The sequence below is a fragment of the Hippocampus comes genome, unplaced genomic scaffold, assembly GCF_001891065.2.
Source record: "Hippocampus comes isolate QL1 unplaced genomic scaffold, H_comes_QL1_v1.1 scaffold174, whole genome shotgun sequence".
In the NCBI taxonomy this organism is placed as follows: Eukaryota; Metazoa; Chordata; class Actinopteri; order Syngnathiformes; family Syngnathidae; genus Hippocampus; species Hippocampus comes.
Window position 1 is genome coordinate 1,940,129 of NW_017805983.1, and position 23,206 is coordinate 1,963,334.

The 23,206-nt window shown below is 44.1% G+C and overlaps 1 protein-coding gene across 5 annotated transcripts in view; it reads left to right on the forward strand.

Moving 5' to 3' along the window:
- The window catches only part of agap1 (ArfGAP with GTPase domain, ankyrin repeat and PH domain 1), a 71,447-nt gene that overhangs the window by 45,942 nt on the left and 2,299 nt on the right, over positions 1–23,206 (forward strand). For all 5 annotated transcript variants that reach the window (XM_019891155.1, XM_019891153.1, XM_019891154.1 and 2 more), the window contains 7 exons: positions 447–615; positions 2,626–2,796; positions 6,986–7,147; positions 9,998–10,152; positions 10,260–10,350; positions 11,620–11,842; positions 22,147–22,402. In XM_019891155.1, coding sequence (XP_019746714.1) covers positions 447–615; positions 2,626–2,796; positions 6,986–7,147; positions 9,998–10,152; positions 10,260–10,350; positions 11,620–11,842; positions 22,147–22,402 — 1,227 coding nt within the window. The remainder of the gene's footprint in view (positions 1–446; positions 616–2,625; positions 2,797–6,985; positions 7,148–9,997; positions 10,153–10,259; positions 10,351–11,619; positions 11,843–22,146; positions 22,403–23,206) is intronic.

A 23,206-nucleotide genomic window follows, 5' to 3' on the forward strand; every position in this document is an offset into this window, starting at 1 on the left:
GAGTGGTTCAATTAATGAGCTTGGAAAGCGCTGCAAAAATAAGAAAAAGGACATAAAAGCGTTCATGTAAATCTTTTATCAAATACACTTTACAAAACATTTGATCAACAATTGAAGCAGACATTGTGTTGCACTTTGTTCTGTGTCTCTATTAAGCACCTACAGTATAATGCCCACCCTCCTCACTGAGGAGGTGAGGGTGTATTTAAGAAGTGCTCCTTGTTCATTCAAAACATTTGTGCCTACATCAGAGCAGGTCCCAGGATCAGCGGTCCTCTTTTGAGTCTGTCGTCCACTTGAGCCAATCTTTGGGGATAAGCACGTCTTTGTTTGCCCCCTTCCTGCAGCTTTGGATCATTCGCCTGCGTTTTTAGTTACATTTACAGCACCGGCCATTTAAATACAAATTTAAGGGTCAGTGTTGTTGTTTTTGTAATCCCTGGCAGGACTACATGCAAAATGTCCACGGTAAAGAGATTGACCTGCTCAGGACCACGGTCAAGGTACCAGGTAAACGGCCGCCGCGAGCCGTTTCCACCTGCGCCGTCATGCCCAGCCCCAAAACCAATGGCTTGACGAAGGACATGAGCAACCTGCAGCTGGGACACACACCAGGTGAGGAGGACATTATGCAATTTTGCAACCATAATTTCACATCCTAAAGAATTAACATTTTCATTTCCGACTGTCCTTGAAATCAATAATGATGATGAGAATGAAATGCAGCAGCAATTGAGGCTGAGACTGCTGATTAGCACCTGACACAAGATGCCGTAAAAGAGATACGTGTCTGTTTGTTTCGCACACACACACACACACACACACACACACACACACACACACACACATTCAGGAGGCCGAGCTAATAGCATGAATATTCAGTGAGGCGTACTCATGTACTAATTATTGTCATGAATATTAATGTCATCAGAGACAGAATTCACTCTGCCAGCACCAAGAAATGAGATGCAGTCAAGGAGGAAGGGGTATAAAGTGGGGTTGGGGGGCTTTTACAAAGAATAGATAGGTCAGGAGAAAGGAGACTGAGGTCAAAGGTCAGGTGTTTGGGGAGAATTCACCCAATTGGAGGACAAAGCAGCCTCTTGGGGCGTTTGGACACACCAGTCAATTTGTGCGAAGTGCTTCACACTGCAAGTCCGTTACGTTTGGCTAGTGTGAGATCCGTCCTCAAGTTCGGTACACTTCCTGACCTCTGTAATGGCACGCTTTGAAGAGATGGGCCATGGTATGGCACAATTCGTCACACATATGACTTGGCATGCAATCGCTGTAATGTCATTGTTTCGGTGGCAGTTATTCATGGTAACTGGCACAGTATCCTTTATAAATACAGTTGAACCTCGACTGACGAATGTCCCTGTTTAATTTTAAGAAGAACTGCTAAAGTTTTTGTTGAAAATTTAACTCTTTTGACTAACTGGCATGGACTAGCGGCTGGATCTATGTTGTACTTCTTCTCGTGCTGCATAACCATCATTGGCATTCTGCAGAGCACATTGCTGAAAACTGAAATGTTGTATCCTCCCATGGCGAAAGTCGGAAATCCATTGCTGATATAGGTGGATGTTCCACCACCGCGTCCTCAATGATCCAGTCACAAATGATTGACATTGTCATCAAATAGGTCTGAAAATCATTTTAATTTTGTCAGAAAATACTGTCTTACAATATGCATCTTAATTATTGAAATGTAGTGTCAAATGGTTAATGTCACTGTACCGTATTTTGGCGACCAAAGGCGCACTTAAAGTCTTAAATTTTCTCCAAGATGTTGTGCCAACACGCTGCTTATATAGAGGAAAGGCCAATGTAACTACGAACAGCATGCTGACGTTAAAGTGGGAAGAGTGGGCGTGAAAGAGGACGCTAAAGGCACGTCCCCAGTAAGTGTACATAGTATATAGTATGTGCATTGTGCAAAACATCCCAAAAAAAGGCACATACGAAGAGATCTAGAAGCGACTAATCCATGCTGCTTGGTGCGTTCTTCTTATGAAACGTTGCCATCTATCCATTTGGGGAAGGATGACTGTGGCACAGAACAGAAACAGACATAGTTAAAAAAAAAACAACAAAACACTGAAATCAGAATTTCCCCTTGTTATGGAAGAAGACTTTTTCCCAATGGAGCTTGAACCCCCCTCCCTCTTTCCCCCTCCGTAGTTAATATTAATGAGCAATAAATATTTGCCATGTGTTTTTTCTTCATACAAATGTGCTCTCACTTATTTCTATATTGCATAACATTTATTTTTAACCACATATTTAGTTTTGGAGCCGGAAACATTACCTCAATTCATGAATGTTTCAAAAAAAAAAAAAAACAGGACATCATTTATTTTGTCACTCACCAGCACCTCAATTGTGCAACAGAGGTGTCATATCATTATGTCTGGTGCTGATCATATCAGTTATTAATGGAACCGCCAACTTCCACGAAAAACAAACACGATGACTAAAAATAATCGGCTCTGCAAAGTTAGAGTAATACAGCGTTGAGCAATGAAGTCATGGCACACATAGTCAGTCTGATTAATAAACACAAAATATCAATAGTTTGTTCATGCAGAGATTTGATCAGAAAACAATTTTCTGTCTCGACAGGTTTGGTAAGCAGCAGCTCATCAGTATCTCAGATGGCGAGCGGCATTAGCTTGGTGTCCTTTAACAGCCGCGGCCCGGACAACATGGGCGGGCATCAGCGCTCTTATTCCGTCTCCAGTGCAGACCAGTGGACCGACGCCACCGTCATCGCCAACTCAGTAATCAGCACTGGTAAGTAACCACTGCGCACTTGGACTCCTTGATGGAGGCAATGATTTGACACTATCATAGCGAGCTCTTCTTTAGGCGGAGAGCACCGTCTGCCTTTTTGTCTTCCTGTCAGTTTCTGTCTTTGGCGAGGCTTAATTTCCAAAACGGCGCTTTGCCCTTCTGTATCAACTGCTCTGCGCACTACATTTCTGTGGTTGTAGGAAGTGAAATATTTAAAGAAATATCCCACTGCTAAGCTAAGCAAAGCGTTTACAGGGCTTCACAAGAACCAATTCAATAAAAACAATAAGGTGGCACACTTGACATGCTGCAACGCAGTGATGCTCATCTTGACTGACACTGACAGTTATGTCTTAAATATTGTGCCTCCGGCCCTCCACAAATAATGTTTAAAGGTGTGAAATGCTTTCAGCAGGGTGAGTGCCTTCTCTTTCGCTCTTTTGCTCTTCCTTTTTTCACCGCGTGTGACTTGGGACCTGTCAGCGCGAGCGGTGAGCATTGAGAATCTTTTATGTTTCTTTCTCAAACATTGTCTTTCTCAGCCGTTATTCTGATAGCTTGCATTTTCTAACTAGAGTTGCAAAATACTGGAAATGTTCTAAATTGGAAGCCTCCCATGAGAATGAATGTGAATGTATGGTAACAAATCAGGAATTTACAAAGAGAGACCGTTAAAAGTGAACTTAAATGTCATTGGGGGAAATATATTTTGGTTGTGCAGTGGTACTTAGGAGTGTCCCCACTTTTGAGGGAAAAGCTCTGACTGTTTTTTTTGCTTGATGTTGTGAGCAAAAATTTAAGGTGCGACCAGGCTTCAGATTTGCCACCGCACAAGTGAGGTGAAAAAAAAAAATGGAACAGTTAAGGTATTGTAGTTGTTATAACAAAACAAAATTATTTCTGTTTGAATATGTTACTTTTAGATTAAATTATCATCAATTCCCAGTTCTTGTTGCAAATTTCCACTTTGGAGATTTTTTTTCTAAATTCCTCTGCTTAACCGCCCATGAAAATTGACTGAAAATGTTTCGCCCCTTTGTACCCCATATTAATGACATCACAGTGGGTGGACCGTGACACGTGCACAGCAGACAAAGCCACAGCTGATCGTCGTCCTATGGTCTGTTGTGATGAGGAGCACAGACAGTTGAAGCCAAACTGAGCTCTGTCGTCCAAACTGTTGACGGGATGAAGGGAAACAATCATAGGGAAAGTCAAGAAGGAAGTCTCCAGGCTGTGTGCGGGTGGGGGTGGGGTTGTTTGATGTGGATGGAGCGCAGCGCGCAGATGGGAGCACCGTTAATCCACGCCGGTTAATTGCGCGCTCGGGGATGGCATCTTGTCAGCAGAGATAAGTTGTCACATTTTCCACTTGAGCTGAGACTAAACGATTGTAAAATAAGTTATGGCCGTCCTTGAGGCTGTCTGCCGTGTGGCGGCCAGTGAGCTTGTGTGTGTTTTTACATCCACACACATACCCACACACACTTATACTGTGGCCATGTCAGTGTCACCGCCGCGCTGTGATATTGATGGAAACTGAATGTTATTTTATTCCGCCGCTAGTCACAGCTGTCAGCACCCGGTATCAAGATGGAGGGCGGAGAGAGATGACACTCCTGTTCTGCAAATGCATCCCGCCTTCACTTTGCAGTCAGCATCATAGACATTCGTGAAAAATGCAGACACGGTCATGGCTTTGTGATCATTTCTGCAGCTGGTAACATCCGTATTGTTTGGACCCAAAGCGAATTAAATAAATTCCAGGAATTTTCAAAGTTGGAAACTTTACATGGGAGTTAATACAAATTTAGAGGAATAAACTGGGAATTTACAAAAGTGAAGGTTGGCTCTTAATTGGGAAGTTCAATATAGTTGGTGAAATTGTATTTTTTCCGAATCCTGACTTAATACTTGCCGATTCCATGTTGTTCACAGTGGTATCTTGACTTACTGGTGCCCCTATTTGCGACCCCCCCCTCCCCCTCCCCCCCTACAAGTTAGAGCCAGGTCAGTTTTTCTTCGTACTGAGAGATAAAGTTTGAAGTATGAGCAAGCTTTGGATACCTGCTGCTTGAGTGACACGGGGGGGAAATGAAGCAATTAAGGTACCGTATTTACACGACTATAAGGCGCCATTAAAAGTCTTAAATTTTCTCCAAAATGGACAGGACACCTTATAATGCGGAGCGTCTAATGTATGCGCCGAGTTCCAAAGCCTGACTGAGAGCACTTCTGGCCGACACGCTGTTTATACAGAGAAAAGGCGGACGTGAGTGACGACAGGCATGCGGAAGTCCGCCGATGAGTAAAGGGTGGGCGTGTAAGAGGACGCTAAAGGCACGTCCCTAGCAGGTACCAGTCGCCAATGAGTGAAGGGTAGGCGTGTAAGAGGACGCTAAAGGCACGCCCCTAGCAGGTACCAGTCGCGTGAGTACATTGTAAAATGGCTAAATAAAGTACAACGGAACTCAGTTTTGCTTCCGTTGCCTTTTTAAAAACGTGTTTTTAGCGTGTGTCCGTATGTCTTAGCTGCTACCGTATGCTTTAAGCTAACACACCTGGTATGTTTTAGCGTGCATGCATGCTACCGTATGCCTCAAGGTAACATGTTTTTAGCGTGCGTGCATGTATGTTTTACCATGCCTGGCTGCGCCCAATAATACAGTGCGTTTTGTGTATGTGTCAAATACAGAAATAGCACCCGTTACTGAGACTGCGCCCAACAATACGGTGCGCCGAATAGTCGTGAAAATACGGTACTCTACCATGATCATACTAAATGTTTATACTTTAGGGAGGTGCAACGATAAATCTATGACTCAACAATTAATTGATTACAGAGATGAAAGTCCTCCGGATTTTCCCGGAATTCCAGGTTTTTCAAATTTTTATGAAAATTTCTCCGGAGAATTGAGGAAAATTTGCATAATCCGGATATTAGTTGACAACATTGAACGAAGATGCGTTTGAGTTCGTTGTATTGCTTTCACGAGCGTAGCCATATTGAGGCACTAACACGAGTAACAGTAAAGAGATTTTTGTTTGTGTAATAACGACAGAAGGCATGATGGCGTTTGACTAATGGTTTAGTAGAACGAATGGCAACTCGCAACAACAGTAGCAAGCGTCATTTTGCCTCTTGGGTTATACCATCTCAACTAGAACGTGGGGGATAGTCCCCAAACAATTTTCGTCTCTTTATAAACACACCCGCTAAACCCCAGTGGAACGAATAAAAGACGCCGTCAACAAGACAGTTGTCGTAAAACAGCAGAGAGCAGCGGACTATCTACTGCTGAGGCTCGCTTAGCTTGAGTGGCGTCGCCACAACAGTAATACCCTTGCCTCGCATTCTCATGGCCTCGCCATATCTTGGAGATTTCAAAATTTCGGCCCGAACGGAAGCCACAAAGGGTACACGTGTGCACACAAAAGGAAGATTAATCATTGAATGTCGAGTATTTGAATAGCGTTTTGTGTAAACTAATTCATGCTTGATCGGCCAAGTGCGTGCGCGTGTGTGTGCGTGTGTGCGTGGGTGACACACACACACACACACACACACACACACACACACACACACACACATTTATTTATTTATTTATTTTATTTTTTCCAGAATTTTCAGAAAAGTCCACTTTCATCTCTGTTGATTAGTAATTTATTTGATAAATATTTTGATAACTCATTTTGAGAACTTGTCTCATTTAAAATTGTCCAAATCCTCAGGTTTTTGCCTTAGCAGTAAATATTCTCAGATTTATGTAATTCTTCATGAAATCAGACTTCATGAAATCTTTCGAAATACGATATTTGCAAACATCTGCTTGTGAAACATTATGGACCAAACCAGTAACTGAATCATAAACTTCATACTTTTTAATCAAGAGATTGACATTTTTAAAAAAATCAGATTAATCATCAAAATAATCGATATATTAATCGATTATTAAAATAATTGGTAGTTGCATCCTTAATACTTATGATTGAATATGATGCCTTTTGCCCTCGATTTCCAGTTCTTTCCCATAATTTCAGTGGAAAGGTTGCAGTTTGGAATGTTACTAAAATTCCCCGTCTGAACTAGCCATGAAAATTTAGCATACAGTAAATATTCCAGCCTTTTGCAGCCTTCACCTTTGTACTGTTTTGTACAATAAGGTCTTTCCAATTTTGTTTTTTCCAGATGGCAGCCTGGGTGACTCCATGTCTTCCAGTCCCAGCATCTCCAGTACAACCAGTCCAAAGATGGAACCACCCCCATCACCACACGCCAACCGCAAGAAGCACCGGCGGAAGAAAAGCACCAGCAACTTCAAAGCAGACGGACTCTCGGGTACTGCCGAAGGTAACACCAGCTTCAACCATCATCCTCACTTGTAGTGTTATCATTTTTTTGTCATGAAGCTCAAAATGTTTGGCACAAGTCCTGAAACACACACACACAGACACACACACACCCACCCACACACACACACACACACATTCACTCAAGCACTCTGACTTGAGTTTCACACACATGCAGAACAGATGTGCGAGCAGCCGTAGCAGGTGTAATGTTGGCTTCTCCATCAAGCAGCTGACCAGGGAAATTATGGTCCGAGAGACAAATTTACAAGTTTGTCTTTTCTTTATTTTCACCTCCTTCCTTCATCATCATTTACTAATTTCATCATGTTTCCTCCTCCTCCAGTTCTCCTCTTTGTTCTCATTTCATCAGCACACTCTTCATCCCTCCCACCCCCTGTGAGTCAGCCAGAGAGGCTTAAGTGAAATATTATAAATAATCTGGGATTGAAATCTTTTATCAGCAGTGTCACTTCCATTATTCAATAAGCGATTAGTTACAGTCTTCCCAATTTAGCCATTAAGCAGCGGGCGCACTCAGGCGGCCGCCAGCTCACCGCCGCTTGTCACGCCAGGCGGGCGGACAGGTGGCTGAAGTATCGTCATGTCAGAGTGAAGCCCGGTGTAATTCATGAGAGAGACACGCCCTCTTGTCTCCCAGTTCCGCCTGATTAGACCCGCTGCACTTGGTGAGGCAAAATTGAAGTTAACAATTGATTTTGTTCCCATAATAATACCAGATGTGACAGTTGTTGCTAAAAAACTGTGGTATTCATCACAGTGACATTGTTTCAGCAGTCATTGCAACCTTTGGGTCACATTGGGAATGACCGCTTTCTCTCTTGTAAGTAAATAGTAATACCCCAAAAAATGCTCTCTCTCTCTCTCTCTCTCTCTCTCTCTCTCTCTCTCTCTCTCTCTCTCTCTCTCTCTCTCTCTCTCTCTCTCTGTGTATATGTGTGTGTGAATGGCTTAAGGAATAGACAAGGGATTACAACAATTGAAATTTGTGCTGTGCTAAATTTACAAGCCCCAAAATAGCTAACGCATCAAGCGTTATTCGGATAAGGCAAAGTGGAATTATTTGATGACAAGAAGGTGATTTTTCATGTGGATTCAGTGGGAGAGAAGCATAGTGCCAGAGTCTGCAAACTTTCCAACCTCATGAGCCTCATTTCTCTCAGCATTGTGTATAACACAGGAAAATTTAATTCAACAGTGTGAAATCGCCAACAATTTTGCTCTTTTTGGATGTGTTCGTTCACTCACTCACTCACTCAAATGAAGCTCACCCACATCAAGGGAGCAGAAGTGTGACTGGGATTCTGCTTAAGGAGGTTAAACTTGAGCCATGAACAAATGTTAATTGTTTAACTGGAGGGAAGACAGTTTTTAGCATTTTCTTTAAATTTCTAACATCCTTTAGGGCCACTCAGAGACGTCGTGTGTGAGCTTGACAATTATACAACTGACTTTAGCTCATCCCACACGAACGGTGAATCTTTCCGGTTTAGAATTTGATGCCGACTGGGTGCTTGCGTGATGCACCCTATATGTGTATGGTCCACTTTGTGCTGCGGAGAAGCTTCGCGTCCCCTCGCTTGAGTCATATGACCCGTTGATCCCACCTTGCATTCTCTGACGGCACTACACCCTGAAAGGTGTGAAAGCACGCCAAGGATGTCAGGTGACATTATCCGAGGTGTGTTTTGTGTCCATGGGAGCGAGTGTCGTGAATAGCAGCGTGCACTATTTTCCAGGTTATTAAAGTGGTAAAAGGCTGCTGATATGGAGAGTAATGACCTGTGTCGCAAAGCAATACTGTGCGCGCTGACATTTAAGCTTTTAATTTGTGTTTCCCGAGGCCCCGTTTGTGTCCCTCACACCTCCCCTCTCATTGCACCTGGCGGTCTGCTGTCACATACACACGCGCGCACACTATGCATCTCGGTCCCTCCCCCTTATATTTGGTTTGCTCTGTTTGTGCCGCTAAAGGTTGCCGGTGTCAGAGTTCACAAATTGCCTCGACGCCGCCTCTCTGCGTGAATGTCGCTCACAGTAGCCGAGAGCGCTGGCGGTAATTACCAATACTGCGTGAGCGACCGGCTGTCTGGCAGCGCTCGGATACGCTCGTATACGCTCATATACGCCATGTCGTCAGAAGGAGGAGGATTTACTTGTAGCACAAACAAAAGGCCCACTTTAAACTCACTTTCATGTTGGGGTTCTTGGACTTTATAACCAGTTGCCGCACTGAATGAGTTCAGATCTTTGTTTAGACCTCCAAAGATCATTTTCAATTGATAGGACAGAAACACAACAGGAGAGCACCTATTCTTAAAAACAGTTAAATCGTATCATTAAAATGGTACACAGTAACAACTGTGTTGAGTTTGTGTCATTTAAAGTAAACAGTCACGAAGTTGAACAGAGAGAGAGAGAGAGAGAGAGAGAGAGAGAGAGAGAGAGAGAGAGAGAAAATATATGACGTGACAGCGCAGTTACTATCTACATCTCAGTGCAATTAGAGTTTTTTAAGTGTTCTTAATTATCGATTGAACAGGATTTCAGGATGATGATGTGTTGATGTTAGTGGTACCAGTTTGTGATGGCATTTTAAACTCAAACTGGGCTCAAGTCAGCCGACACGCCAACACGCGCACTCAGGAACAACTCAGAAATAAGTGTACCAAGGCACTGATGAAGTTGGCCTTCTCACAATGTTGACATGACCGTCTTCCCGACCATGCACATCAAAGAAACACAGAAGTCAGAAAAAAAAAATCCTCATTTTTGGGAATAGAGGTACAGTACTCGTTTCATCCCTACTCCTATCTCTCACACCCAACAGAGCAAGAGGAGAACTTTGAGTTCATCATTGTATCACTTACGGGTCAAACGTGGCATTTTGAAGCCACTTCGTATGAGGAACGAGACGCCTGGGTGCAGGTCATCGAGGGTCAGATCTTGGCCAGTCTTCAGTCCTGTGAGAGCAGCAAAAACAAGGTGGGTGTCCTATAATGCACTGTTGCTCGCATGCTTGTGTGTTTTCTGACTTAGAGTGCTTTTGTGACCACTTCAGCAATGTGTTTACATTTGTTTCATCCTTCCAGTCTCGTCTGACCAGCCAGACTGAGGCCATGGCCCTGCAGTCTATCAGAAGCATTCGTGGAAATAGCCGCTGTGCCGACTGTGACTCTCTAAGTGAGTAGAGAACATTGTTTTCCTTGAATGTACGGTGAACCCCCGCTAGATCGCAGGTTACCTTTTGCACCTTCCCCATATCATGGAATTTCAAGGTTTTGTTCATGCGTTATTACAGTACACAGGCAAGTCAGAATTTAGAGTTGTCCCCCTTCAGTATAGTACCACATTGTGCCACAACATGCCAGGCAGCACTGAGCTCAACTTGATGTAGATGCAGTTTAATTAAGAGAAGAGAAGAAGCATGGAAGGACCCCCGACAAACTAAGCAGGGACAATGTACTTTATCCCTGGGAATTATGCACTCTATGGTTTGGTTGAAAAGATCGGTCTTTAAATATCCACACGTGCTTCATTCTTTTGCATAGATGCTGCTCTGTATCTGTTTGTAAGTAGCAGTTGTTTGAAGTCAAGTCAAGTACAACTTTATTGTCAAATGTGCTGTATGCATACAGCACAGATGAAATTTCGTCCCTCTCGAGACAACATAAAACAAGAGGAGCCGCTGCGGGTGTCCGCGCCGCCATCAAAAGAAAAGTTAACATAAAATAACAAAATAATACAAGACAACACATTAGACACAGACAATTGTGCAATCTTAACCACTTTCCTGCATACACTTTGTTGTCTGAAGCGGTTATAGATGAAAGAGGAGCGAATCAGTGTCCTTTTCACCAGTGGAATAAAGACGTCATGCTGCAATGTGCACACGTCTGCTACAAGCTAAGCTTGAAAGCAACAAGAAGCTGTAACATCCAATAACGAAAAAGAGAGATTGGCTCTCTTCTCCTGTCCCATGTAAATCCGCTTCAATTCCAAGCCGCGGCTCCCAGTTCCACATACACATCGGCGCTCTGCGCTGACGCTCCTTTCTTCTCATCGTCGGCTCCTCAAGCTATGCATCCATCCAGCCGCAGACTGTCCATCAGGTCTACCGTAACGCAGATACCACGATCCCTAGAGAATTTTCTGTACATTTTATGCTTGCTATTTGGTGTGTGTGTGTGTGTGTGTGTGTGTGTGTGTGTGTGTGTGTGTGTGTGTGTGTGTGTGTGTGTGTGTGTGTGTGTGTGTGTGTGTTCAAATACGTTAATAATGTGTAAAATATGTGTTTGAGTCAGTTTACATGGGTTTTAAATTGGATGTCAGAAATAGAAAAAAATGTTTTTACAGTATGGTGGTGGAGTTTCACCGATAGTGGGTCACTGTATTCTATGTTTCAAACTGTTTACATGAGCGCCACTGATGCTGTCGCTTTGACACACGCAGATCCGGACTGGGCCAGCCTCAACCTCGGTGCCCTGATATGTATCGAGTGCTCGGGAATCCACAGGAACTTGGGCACCCACCTGTCCCGGGTGCGATCGCTGGACCTTGATGAGTGGCCGCTGGAACTCATCAAGGTCATGTCAGCCATCGGCAATGAGTTTGCTAACAGCGTATGGGAGGCCAACTCACAGGGTCACCTGAAACCAGGACCAGATTCCAGCAGGTAGGCAATGCCGCTACACTGGGTACGGGTAGCGGGCATTATTTGGGTGGGCATGACGTGTCCCAGACGGTGTGTGCCAATCCAACTACCATCAGAACTTCCCACAACCGACTACCAACCACTTTGACGTCGACTTGTCTGCCCGCGTGCGCGCGTGTGTGCAGACACACACACACACACACACGCACACACACACACACACACACACACACACACACACACACACGTGCGCGCATCTACATGTGAAAATGTCTTTATAATGAACGTTTTCACAGGTCTTTAGGTCAAGTAAATGTTAGTTTGCGCCAATTAACAACAAAAATTATCTCAAGGCACTTTACACATTGAGCAGGTCAAGAATCGCACTCTTACATTAAAGAAACTGAACCACACAAGAGCAAACACTTGGCAACAGGGGCATAAAAAAAAGAAAGGAAAAAAAACTCCAACAGAAGCCAGGCTCTGTGGGTCCGACCTATCATGAGGTGAGAGACACACATTAGTGGGACAGAGGGCAGATAAATGATGACATAACAGGATGCAGGGGTTGAGAGACAAGTGAACAATGGGCACAACAACAGCTGTATCAACAACAGTAATCATCCCATGATGACAGCTACTGGTCTGCTCCCAACACCTCTGCCTATAACAAGTAGATAAATGTGAAAGTGGGGTGCCACGGAGAACACCAAACACAGGGGAGAGAGAAAGACAAAGGGAATCAATCAGGTTAGTAAAAAACTACATCAGGGGAGGGTCAACTCCAATCCTGGAGGGCCACTATTATGTATGGTTTAGATGGTTTAGATTACATGAATGGTGATGTGACAACTTTGCATGTAACAACAGCTGCATTCTTATAAGTGGGCTGAGATAAAAAGGAAAGATGGATAGAGAAAAGCTGATGAAGAGAAGCTTCCCTCCACCGATGGCAGCACAACTTCGGAGAGGTGCCAGGACATGCTCTTATCATGTAAACCTTCAATCCGGGAAGTCCGCGTCCCAGCATACATTGACGTGAAGCAAGAGTACAAATGAGCAAAAGAGTGCAACACACATTGCTGCGGTAAAAATGCAAATGACCATTAATCAGTCAGCTATCGACTGTGCAAATGCACGCGCGCGCACACACTGAGTGTATTGACGTCCCATTAACCCTAGTCCATCACAGCGCTAACGCTTTTTTTTGTTGCTCATGTTCCTATTTATTTATTAATCTGATGTATGTTTCCCCCTGAAGAGATTAGAGCAAGTCAATATTGTCTCAATTTAGCTGCGACGCGCCACTGCAGCTGCATCACTCTCCAGCCCGTCAATAGTATTTATCAGACCATTCCTTAAGTGCCTTGATTTCACCCTCGCCCTCTTCATGACTTCTGTCTCTACTCACCTGAACGTCATTCTCATTTCACGCCTGTGTGCTACTAAAACCTTGTACTGAGCAGGAAGTCCATGCCAGAAACACTGGCCATTTACTGCTCCAGTTGTGGAGCAGTGAGGCCAATTGCTTGATTTTTGGATTGGACTCGTGACTTTAGACATTTAAATTTGACACCAAAAGATGAATATGTGGCTAGCTGAACGTTTTAGCTTTGATATCCATGAAATGTACAGGAATAACTTTGACAGCAACTTTTTTTTTTAAACACTCTTTTTCATATAAGCATAAGTATTGAGACTTAAAATTCTCTGCCCGCTGCCTCCTCTTTTCTCGTCCCTGACAAAAAAACAAAAACAAATGTGCCTCATTGTTTCCTTGTCCGCCCTGCTTATCCTTCCTTCACGAGGCTCATCCATAGTCTCGGACAACTTTATGGAGACTTAGTGACTGCCTATGAATTGACTGTTTTGCTCATGTTACACGCATGCTTTAACGTCAACTCCTTTGGAAAAAAAAAATGTATGATCGTCAAACATCATTGTCACAATCTTCACTGGAGCTCCACAACCACAGAGGAGGCCAGGAAGCCAGGATTTTTGCAGGCAGTTGAAAAGATCACAGGGAAGGCGGGGGGAGACAGATAGATGGAACACTCACCCCACCCCCACACATGGTCTCTCAAGTGAGTAATAGAGGCCGAAATTTCATTTTGCAAGTGGCTGAGTTAATGATCCAAAGGGTAATTAATGGCCTGATTATCTTAATGTTAAATATGGCCAGCAGCAATTACACTGACCTCCTGTCTGTCAAGGTCTGTCCCCGCCACATTCACACCTCCCAAACACATCCTGTTTGGAGGTTTGGGGCTGGATGGAAAGGAAACTGGTAGACTCGGCAAAATAAGAAAAGAACAAGGTGGTCGTGTAAAAAGAAGAGTCGCCACTGCATGGCGTGGCCACGTCTCTCAGAGAGCAAAGAAGATGGAAGGAGTCAGGAGGAGGGTGAAAAGAAGCAAGGGAGGAAATGAAAGACGGTTGAAGGAGGAATTGTCCAAGGAAAGGATAGTTGGGAGCTGCAATGAAGACGGGACATAATCTAATGACAGAGCAAGAGGAAGATGGGAAGCACATGATGCAAGAAAGGATGGCGAAGGATGGTAGGAGCCCAGGGGAAAATGGAGGAGGGTTGGCAAAGGAGGGGCATTAGCATGGCTGCCTGTATTAAACACCTCCTCCTCCTCCCCTCGCTGACTGCCTGGTCTGGCCAGAGGGAGAAATTATGTTCATGGAGATCACGCCCCTGTCCAATGAGATATGTGACAGGCCAGTCTCCAGCTGTTGTCATCATCTCTTTATCAACCTCCGGTTTGTAGCCACCGTTCACGGCTCGCCGTAAGCCCACCCACAACATTTTCTAGTCCAGGTCACATTAGCATCAGGAAGACAAGGGCGAGACTCTTAAGGACTCGGCTCCGCACCACATTACTTGGAGACGAGAAGGGAGACTTGTTGACGTCGCCGTGGTAAAGATGCAGACCTCTGCTGCGCTCTAGGCTTCCTTTGCAAGTATTTTTCTCTGAGGTCCATAGCACAAAAAGACTGAGCCATCCTCTAAACGTTCCCATTAACCCCTGGCTGCCTGCGGTCAAGCGTCCTCACCTCAGCTGGCTCGCTCGCTGGTATCAGCGCCACAGCTGATGCCACAGCTGAGGGGGCTACTAAGTTTGGGCTCGCTGCCCGTGGTGGAACAGCCACAGGGGTCGGCTGCTTTAGTCCGCACGACTGCGGCACCCATGCTTGTGTTGTTGGTGTCGCAGCTCATTGTTTTAATTATCTGCCGAGTGGCATGCCAACACCAGAATGCCCAGCACCCTGGGCCTAGTCAGGCTCCACTTGACGCTGCGTGTTAAATAGGCCACGGCGGACAGCAAGTGACAGCGCCGCGAAGCCGGCCTCCTGGCTTTCATACTACAGAGGTGATGTGGGGCCATGTCCTTTCCTTCCAAATAATGACCTTTGGCGGTTTTTCCCAGAGGCTGGCCTTGGCCTGGTTCTGCTCATGTTTTTTGTGGATGTTCTGTGCATTCAAAGCACTTGACCCAGACCAGAACCAGAGAAAAATGCTCTTGTGCGGCTTAGTCCACCTGGTGGTGTGCGTGTGAGCGTGTAAGATAAAGTTGGTCTCTGCAGACAGGAATGACGACGTTGAAAGAATTGAGCATTTATTAACAGGTGTAGGTGCCAATTTGACATTGGTCGAATTTTGTTTGTTCCATTTGCTGTGTGGTATTGATATGTTCAATTGGCATATTTTATAGTTTTGTAGAAATAATTGTCATTATTATTTTATGCATGTTAGAATATATTTTTGACAGAACTATTTGTTGTGACGTCACGCGACTGGCGAATGAAGACAGTGTGGAGAAGGAGTGAGTAGGACAGAGACAGAGAGAGATGAGGCCAGCTCAAGATGAGAAGCGATAGTTTTTTGACCAAACTATACAGACAATTAGACAATACATACGAACAATTAGACAAACTGAAGAGAACCTTTTTTGTATACTTTATTTTTTAATAAACAGAAAATACAAAGAAGCCATTGTCGTGTTGTTTGCGCAAGTTCAAGACTCGTTGTTACGCTGGCCTCAAAAGGTGCACCGGAATAGCACCGACAACAGGGGTGCCCATAAATGACGTATTCACATCCAGTATTAATTCAGCGTGGTTCTGACTGCAGTGATATAATTGAATACAAGCTCAGAGTAATAATGTACACCCCCCCTCCCTCCACTGTCCCGAATCCTGGAAAAGCCATCCCAGCACCAACAGATTTGAAATGAGACCTGCTGCTTTTAATCTGAGGTGTGGGGTGTCAGGTGCGGCGACCGCCATGGCAGGGTGGTGGGATTGGGCTCAGGGGACTTGACGGGGCGGCCAGTAAAAGGGGGAAGGCAGGGGGCCCCCCCACATCACAAGATAATTGCCCCCTAGGGTCAGAGCAGTGTCAGGGGGAGGAGGAGAGAATACTGCTGCTGCTGCTGCGCCGTTTCTGTGATCATAACACACATTGGACTTCTGAGAATTTATCCGCACGCAATTGGAAGAGAATGGTGACAAAGATTGAGCACCCCAGATGAGACTCAACGAGTTTGGAGCTAGATTTACTAGAGGACATTTCATAAGTCAGCCGCAAACCAAGTTGTGTTCCTCTCCCTGCTGGAACATGCTCAACTTGTGTGCTGCTGAGCTCCCTTTTGACCACTGATGGCCGAGACCACCCTGGCTGCTCTAATCCCTCCGCCATTATGCGCAGTCCCCGCTGATGTGCGGCGTCCTCTTGGCCTGCATTTTAAGCAGCGCACGCTGGCAGAAAGAAGCCTCCTGACAGGCGGGCCAGTGCAAATAATTGGGCCTACATTCTAATTCATCCTTGATTAAATGATTCCTAATAGACATTATTTTTTACATGACTGCCTCGCTGGCGCCCGCAGCCGCGTCCTCCGACTCGCCCTAATGAGCCCTCCAATTTACTATTGACATTAAACCGGCTGACATGAGCCAATCAGATTCCCTTCATGGTTGGTCGTCAGCGAGAGGTTCCGCTAATGTGGGCTAAAAGCACATTTTTTATGCCTGAGTCATCATAGCATCATAATGAGTGAGTAAATAACAGTCGCAACATGCATGACTCTGGCGTGCTCCTCGAGCAGATCGGAATACACTATATGTAATATAATTTGTGCGCCGCCGGTAAGCGTCCTCCCATCCTGTGGCTGATTGGCCTACTCAGCGAGTAGCTCATACCACGGTGGTGGGGGTGGGAGGATGGGGTCCGCCCCGGGTTTGTGGGTAATATGTTTGGATTGAATGAGTTCACACGCTGCTGATAAACACTTGAGACACTTTTATTTAGCCGTTTTACTCATTTATGCAGACTTGTTACCAAAGCAATATGTCCCCTCCGGTTTGGAAGCAAGCATTAGCAATAAATAAATAATCAAACCTAATGGATGTTTACCTTCTCATTTGGAATACCGTATTATTGTATCCACATCCTACTACTTTTTGGCATGATTAATAAAAGAGGTTTTAGGTTGCTTTCGACATCTCCATGTTTAATTACCCAACGAGAGATTTAGCCGACATGTTCTATGGCTCCGGCCCATTTCTACTTTTTCTTCAATTGTCTCCCTCCTCATTTGCATCGGTTAACCCATTCTCTGCTGTCGAATCGAACTGCACGGATGACACCCCCCTCCCCCCCTTCCTCCCCTCATCTCCTTTAATTATCTGTGCCTATCGGAGGGCAGCTAACGACCGTCCGGCAAAGGCTAATTGATTTCAGCCTCTTCTCCTTGTTCTTTGTCTTGACTTTTTTTTTTCCAGCATCCATTGATGTGCAGTAGGTTTCAATGGAACATTCCGCAGCTCACCTTGTGACAAAAAGTGTGATGTGGCGATTCATCTTGACTGCACATTAGCTCGGCAGTTAGCTGATGCTCTTACCCATCTATTAATCTATTAATTAGGGGGCTAATTAGGCCAGAAGAGGAGCCACTGACACTGTCACTCTTAACCCTGTTTCCTACCGCTCATTACCTCTGACGCACACACACCCTCTCAGACTGTAATTAATGAGCGTCTTGAACAGAAGCCTATTAGCTCAAGTAGTAGCTTTTTTTCAGGTTGTACTTTTTTTCAATTATTATCAATGTGTGTAATGCTTTTACTTTGAAAGAATAAATCATGTGGCAAGCTATATTCCAGACACTGGCATTTACAGACAGCAGGTTTTTACAGTAAAGAGTCATGTCCAAATTTCCAGTTGTGCACCCTTATTGCAGTAGCACGTTGTGCCCACAATATACCGGGCAGCACTGCGCGCTACTGGAAGAGAAAATTAAGAGCAAGTGGCACAGAAGGTCTCTCAGTGACAGAAATGGTCAGTGTTCAGACAGCGAAGAGTCAATATATTGTTGTATGTGCTGTTTGTATGTGTAAGTTGCGGAGGTGCTTCTTGTGTGTTCAAGTGTTCATACGTTCTAATGACAATAACTTTTAGGCTTATTTCTCTTAGCCCTTCTCTGGCATTAAACTAGCTGGCTATCGTTCGTCAAAATTTCATGGTTTAGTTGCAGGAACGGCTCCAGGATTTTTTTCACGTTCGCTAAATTTGCGTTAGTATTCACGATACATATATTGAGAAAATAATTGATAGATATGTTTTGGAATACAATACAATACATCCTGATTTATATAGCGCTTTCAGAACGGCTGCAGCTGCAACAAAGCGCTTAATAGCAAATAAAATGCTGGAGGGGCTTAACTGGGGCTAAACAGATTTCTGACGGGACTACTGATTTAGCGCCATTCCTGTTTGGTCTACAGTGTTTAATTCTCTTGTTTCATGTGTCAGTTTTCTAGTAATCTTCACATGACAGTAACAAATGAGCAGCTTGAAGCAAGCACGCCTTGCTCTTATTTGGAGAAGTGTTTGAGCAAGAATGAGAACAGGCTTTGAGGAATACTTTAAAAAGTGCCATTTTACAAGTTTGCATCTTTTGACAAGTTGAAATGTGTAAAATGTGGTAGGGCAAAAGCTTTTTTTTTTTTTTTTTTTTAAATACAGGCCTGTTTTTTCACCCATGCAACTCGTCCCCCTCAATAAACAGGTTCAGTATGACAGCTAAACTTTTAGTTTGCCCGTTTGCACTGCCTTAGACTAAAGCATTGCAAACTGGAGCTTCTTGAAATTTTGGGCTAGCGATAACTTTGCTCTGGACAATTGGTGCGATGCCAAGACTCAGTTGAGCATTAGAAAATTCACTCATTATCTTAATGAGGCTGTTAATGTGGAGTTTTTTAGGTCCAAAGCCTGACACAGCAAAGTTGATCAGTGCTTTTGCTTGCCTTGCTTTTTTTTTTTTTTTACTTGCTGCAATAGTGTGTATTGGGGTGGTGATGATGTCATAGTAGATTGCTTTGTTATGAGAATACAGCCTATATGAATGTTTTTCATGTTTGCGTTGATTGATTTTTGATTGACTGCTTGTCTCTACGATACAAGAGCAAGCGGCACTTGGAATATTGGTCAAGACTCTTGAAGGGCAACACATACTGAAGCCCTTCATTTCTTTCTTATGTTTGAAAGTCCAAAGCCTGGCATTTACTTGTGTTCCACGCTCAGCTGCATTTTTGCTTTTGGATTTAGTTAAAGCAAGTAATTTAATGATCTCTTGGAGGAGAATTTCCTCGTTGAATAAACAGGGGGAAATGAAAGCGCTATGTAAATAAAGATGTATTGTACTGTATTTCTTATGCCATTCAATACAAAAAATAAATCATTAAAATTACTAATGAATATTTAATTGTAAAGTAATACTTATAACCAAATCTCTAATTGATAGAAATTTTCAGACAAAAGAATGCTGAAATTGCAAATATTCACATCTGGACTTCCCATGTTGCAAACGTCAGTTAAAGTGGTGTTAAATTAATTTTGTGTGTCATTATGCTAATTAGCTGGGTGTGATTATCAGTGTGTTTTTGAGGGTCATGGATAGATGACCCCTTGAATCGCACCGAGGCAGCAGCCAAATGGCCTCTGGCCCGTGTGTGTGTGTGTGTGTGTGTGTGTGTGTGTGTGTGTGTGTGTGTGTGTGTGCGCGTGCGTGCGTGCGTGCGTATGTGCGCGTGTGCGCTCGCGCATGTAAACACCCAGACAAAGGAAGTGCTCAGAAGGAACACTGACACACAAACACGCACACACACACACACACACACACACACACACACACACACACACACACACACACACACACACGCGCGCACACACAATGTGAGGAACAGGAAATCTGAAAATCTCACTGGGCCCAGGGTGGCTCCTCAAAACACCGGGATGGACTCACTCGCCCTCAGCGGACCTCAGTCCACTTTCACTGAGGTGACGAAGCTGTCAGTCAACAGGTGCAGACTGGGAGCGGACCATGTATCAAAAAATAAAAAAAAGAAAAAAAAGAAAATAGTCAAAGTCAGTCTGTGACAAGAAAGACACTCAATTGAGATTCATTAGACAGTCCAGACTTGCAAGAGATGCCGTAAACGCATGAAATGAGGGGTTATATCCTCTGGGTGCTGTTCTCTCTCTCTCTCTCTCTCTCTCTCTCTCTCTCTCTCTCTCTCTCTCTCTCTCTCTCTCTCTCTCTCTCTCTCTCTCATTTATTTATTTATTTTTTTATATATATCATTAATTTAAATTACACACACACACACTTTACCCCTCTGGGCCTGTGTTTGTGTGTGTGCGCATGTATGCCTTCTCACCCGTACTCATGTTTAATTATCTACCCAGCATGCCTGAGTGCAGGAAAACAGCGCCCTGCCTAATGGGATGTGAAAAGAGACACATATTAGCACACAGAAATATGAGGCTCCGCATTCACAAGATACACGCAGACATATAAACACGCACACACATTGTGGTTAATTAGTGCAATTAGCCTCTCCACTGTCGAGAGCTATGTGATTTTCAAGACTCGTTAGTTAGTAATGATGGAGTCACTGTGTACACACGCACACACGCACACACACAAACACACACACAAACACACACACACACACACACACACACACACACACACACACACACACACACACACACACACAAACACACACACACACACACACACACACACACACACACACACACACAGACACACACAGACGCAGAGTCTTAGCAACCGGGGGTGTGGGGGAAGGAAGGCATGCGTTTCCTGGGTCCGGTGGCCTTGATTTCCCATCTCGGAGACAGAAGGTCGGCATCCCGCCGTGCGCGCACACACGCTCACACGCTGAGCGACACCCCCGGGCTTTGTCCGAGGGTCACGGGCCGTGCTCTCGTGGCCGGCCTTCCTGGTCCGGAAGAGAAAGACTCCAGGACATTCCGTGATGCTAGCCGCTATTGCTCGTCTCCAGGAAGTTAATGAGATTGCGGCCAGTTCCCACACACTCTTGAATTGCTTGTCTCATTCATGTCCCACATTGTCACCTCAGCACATATCATAAATTGATTAATCAGGTTATGGTAGTTTTATTTATACAGAGCCAATTCAGAGCAGACCTTTTGTCTTACTTCTTTTTCCATCAGGATTCTGAAAAATGTTCTTTTTTTTTGGTTTGTTTTTAAGTTTGACCTATAAGAGCTTGCGCCAAAACGGATTTTGCCGTGCATTCTAATTTACAGCTGAGAAAAAAAAATACACCTGTTGCTGAACCTAACTCTTAATGCATAAATATTTCGGAGTGTATTACACTATATTATTATCATTGTCATTATTATCATTGTTTTGTAAATCGGATGCACTAGAGAAAAAACAAGAGCAAATTCTGAATCTAGAAAACTTGACTTGCATCTCTGATTTAAAAAAAAAAAAAAAAAAATTGTAAAAATATGCTAACCAGTGTAATATTCCCATGATGACAAGCAATGATAATCCTCCAGTCCCAACACCGCCATCTGAGAACAAAATCGCAACTTTAGTGTTACATTGCTGGATGTATTTTCTTCACATGATCGTCATGGACTTCAGAGTTCAACACTTTTGTGTCCCCTTCCATCTCCCGGCCGGGACATGTTTTCTTCAAGGGGGCTACTTTGGAGGTAGCTCAATGTTTTCCCCGCCCCGCCCTCGCACTAATCCCATGGGTCAGAATGAGTGGCTGTTTACATGGTCGGATTTGGGCAGATAATCGCAACCGGATTAAACACGGCCACAGTTGATGGAACTGGATTGGGAACAAGCTGTCCACGTTCCTTGTGTCTTATTTTAGGCGCTGGGGAAATGACATTTGGTGGTAAAGAGCTTCATGCCACATGTGAACCCGGGCGTCATGTTGTTGCGTCGTCTCCCGCTGTGTCTTGGCAGGGAGGAACGCGAGCGCTGGATCCGGGCCAAGTACGAGCAGCGTGTGTTTTTGGCGTCGCTGCCGTGCGCCGAGTTGTCACTTGGCCAGCAGCTGCTGCGGGCGACGGTGGAGGAGGACGTGCGTGCCGTCGTGTTGCTGCTGGCGCACGGCTCCAGGCAGCAGGTCAACGAGACGTGCGGCGAAGGGGACGGACGCAACGCACTGCACCTGGGCAGCCGCAAAGGCAACGTGGTCATCACGCAGCTTCTCATCTGGGTAATGCGTCATGCATACATACGTTTTCGAAAGCACTTATCCTTCTTCGGGTGAGCTACACCCCATCCCAGCTGACTTTGGGGCGAGAGGCATGGTTCAACCTATAAAAACTTGAACAATACCACGTTTCAGAAAAAAAAAATCCCCCTGTTGCTGAACCTAACCCCGGATTTGTAAATATAACTAAATATTTTACTGCATTACATATTATTTTATTGTTATCATCATCATCATTATCATAAAAACCTGATGTGCTAGAGAGAAAATGAAGGCAGATTTAGAATTAGCACACAAAATTCATCTCAAAAGTTTACTTGCATCTCCAATTAAAAAAAAATGTTGAACAGTTTATTTTTTTCTGTATTCATGTCTAGCAGCTAATAGTAGGGATGCATCACTACCAATCGCTATGTCGGCCCTCGTACTCTGACTTGAAAAATACATCTAATACCATCACTTAACCAGCCCGACATAGAACTTCATAGCAGGTGGAGTGAGAGCCACGTTGATTGTGTGCCATAAATGTAACATTTTTTAAATTCATATTATTATTATAATAAAATATTTAGCTATAATACATTCATAACAAGATCAAATAACACTGGTCAATAAATTCAAATCAGTGGCTTTATGTGTGCTTAATTTTTTTTTTTTTTTTTTTTTTTTACTCTAATTTCCTTTCTAGTACACCAGGTTTTGGAGATATTTTTATGTTTTGTTTTTAAGTTTCTGTAAAAGCTTGCGGTAATATAGATTTTACAAATGCGTTCCCATTTCCAGAGATGACGTTACAGAAAAAAGAAA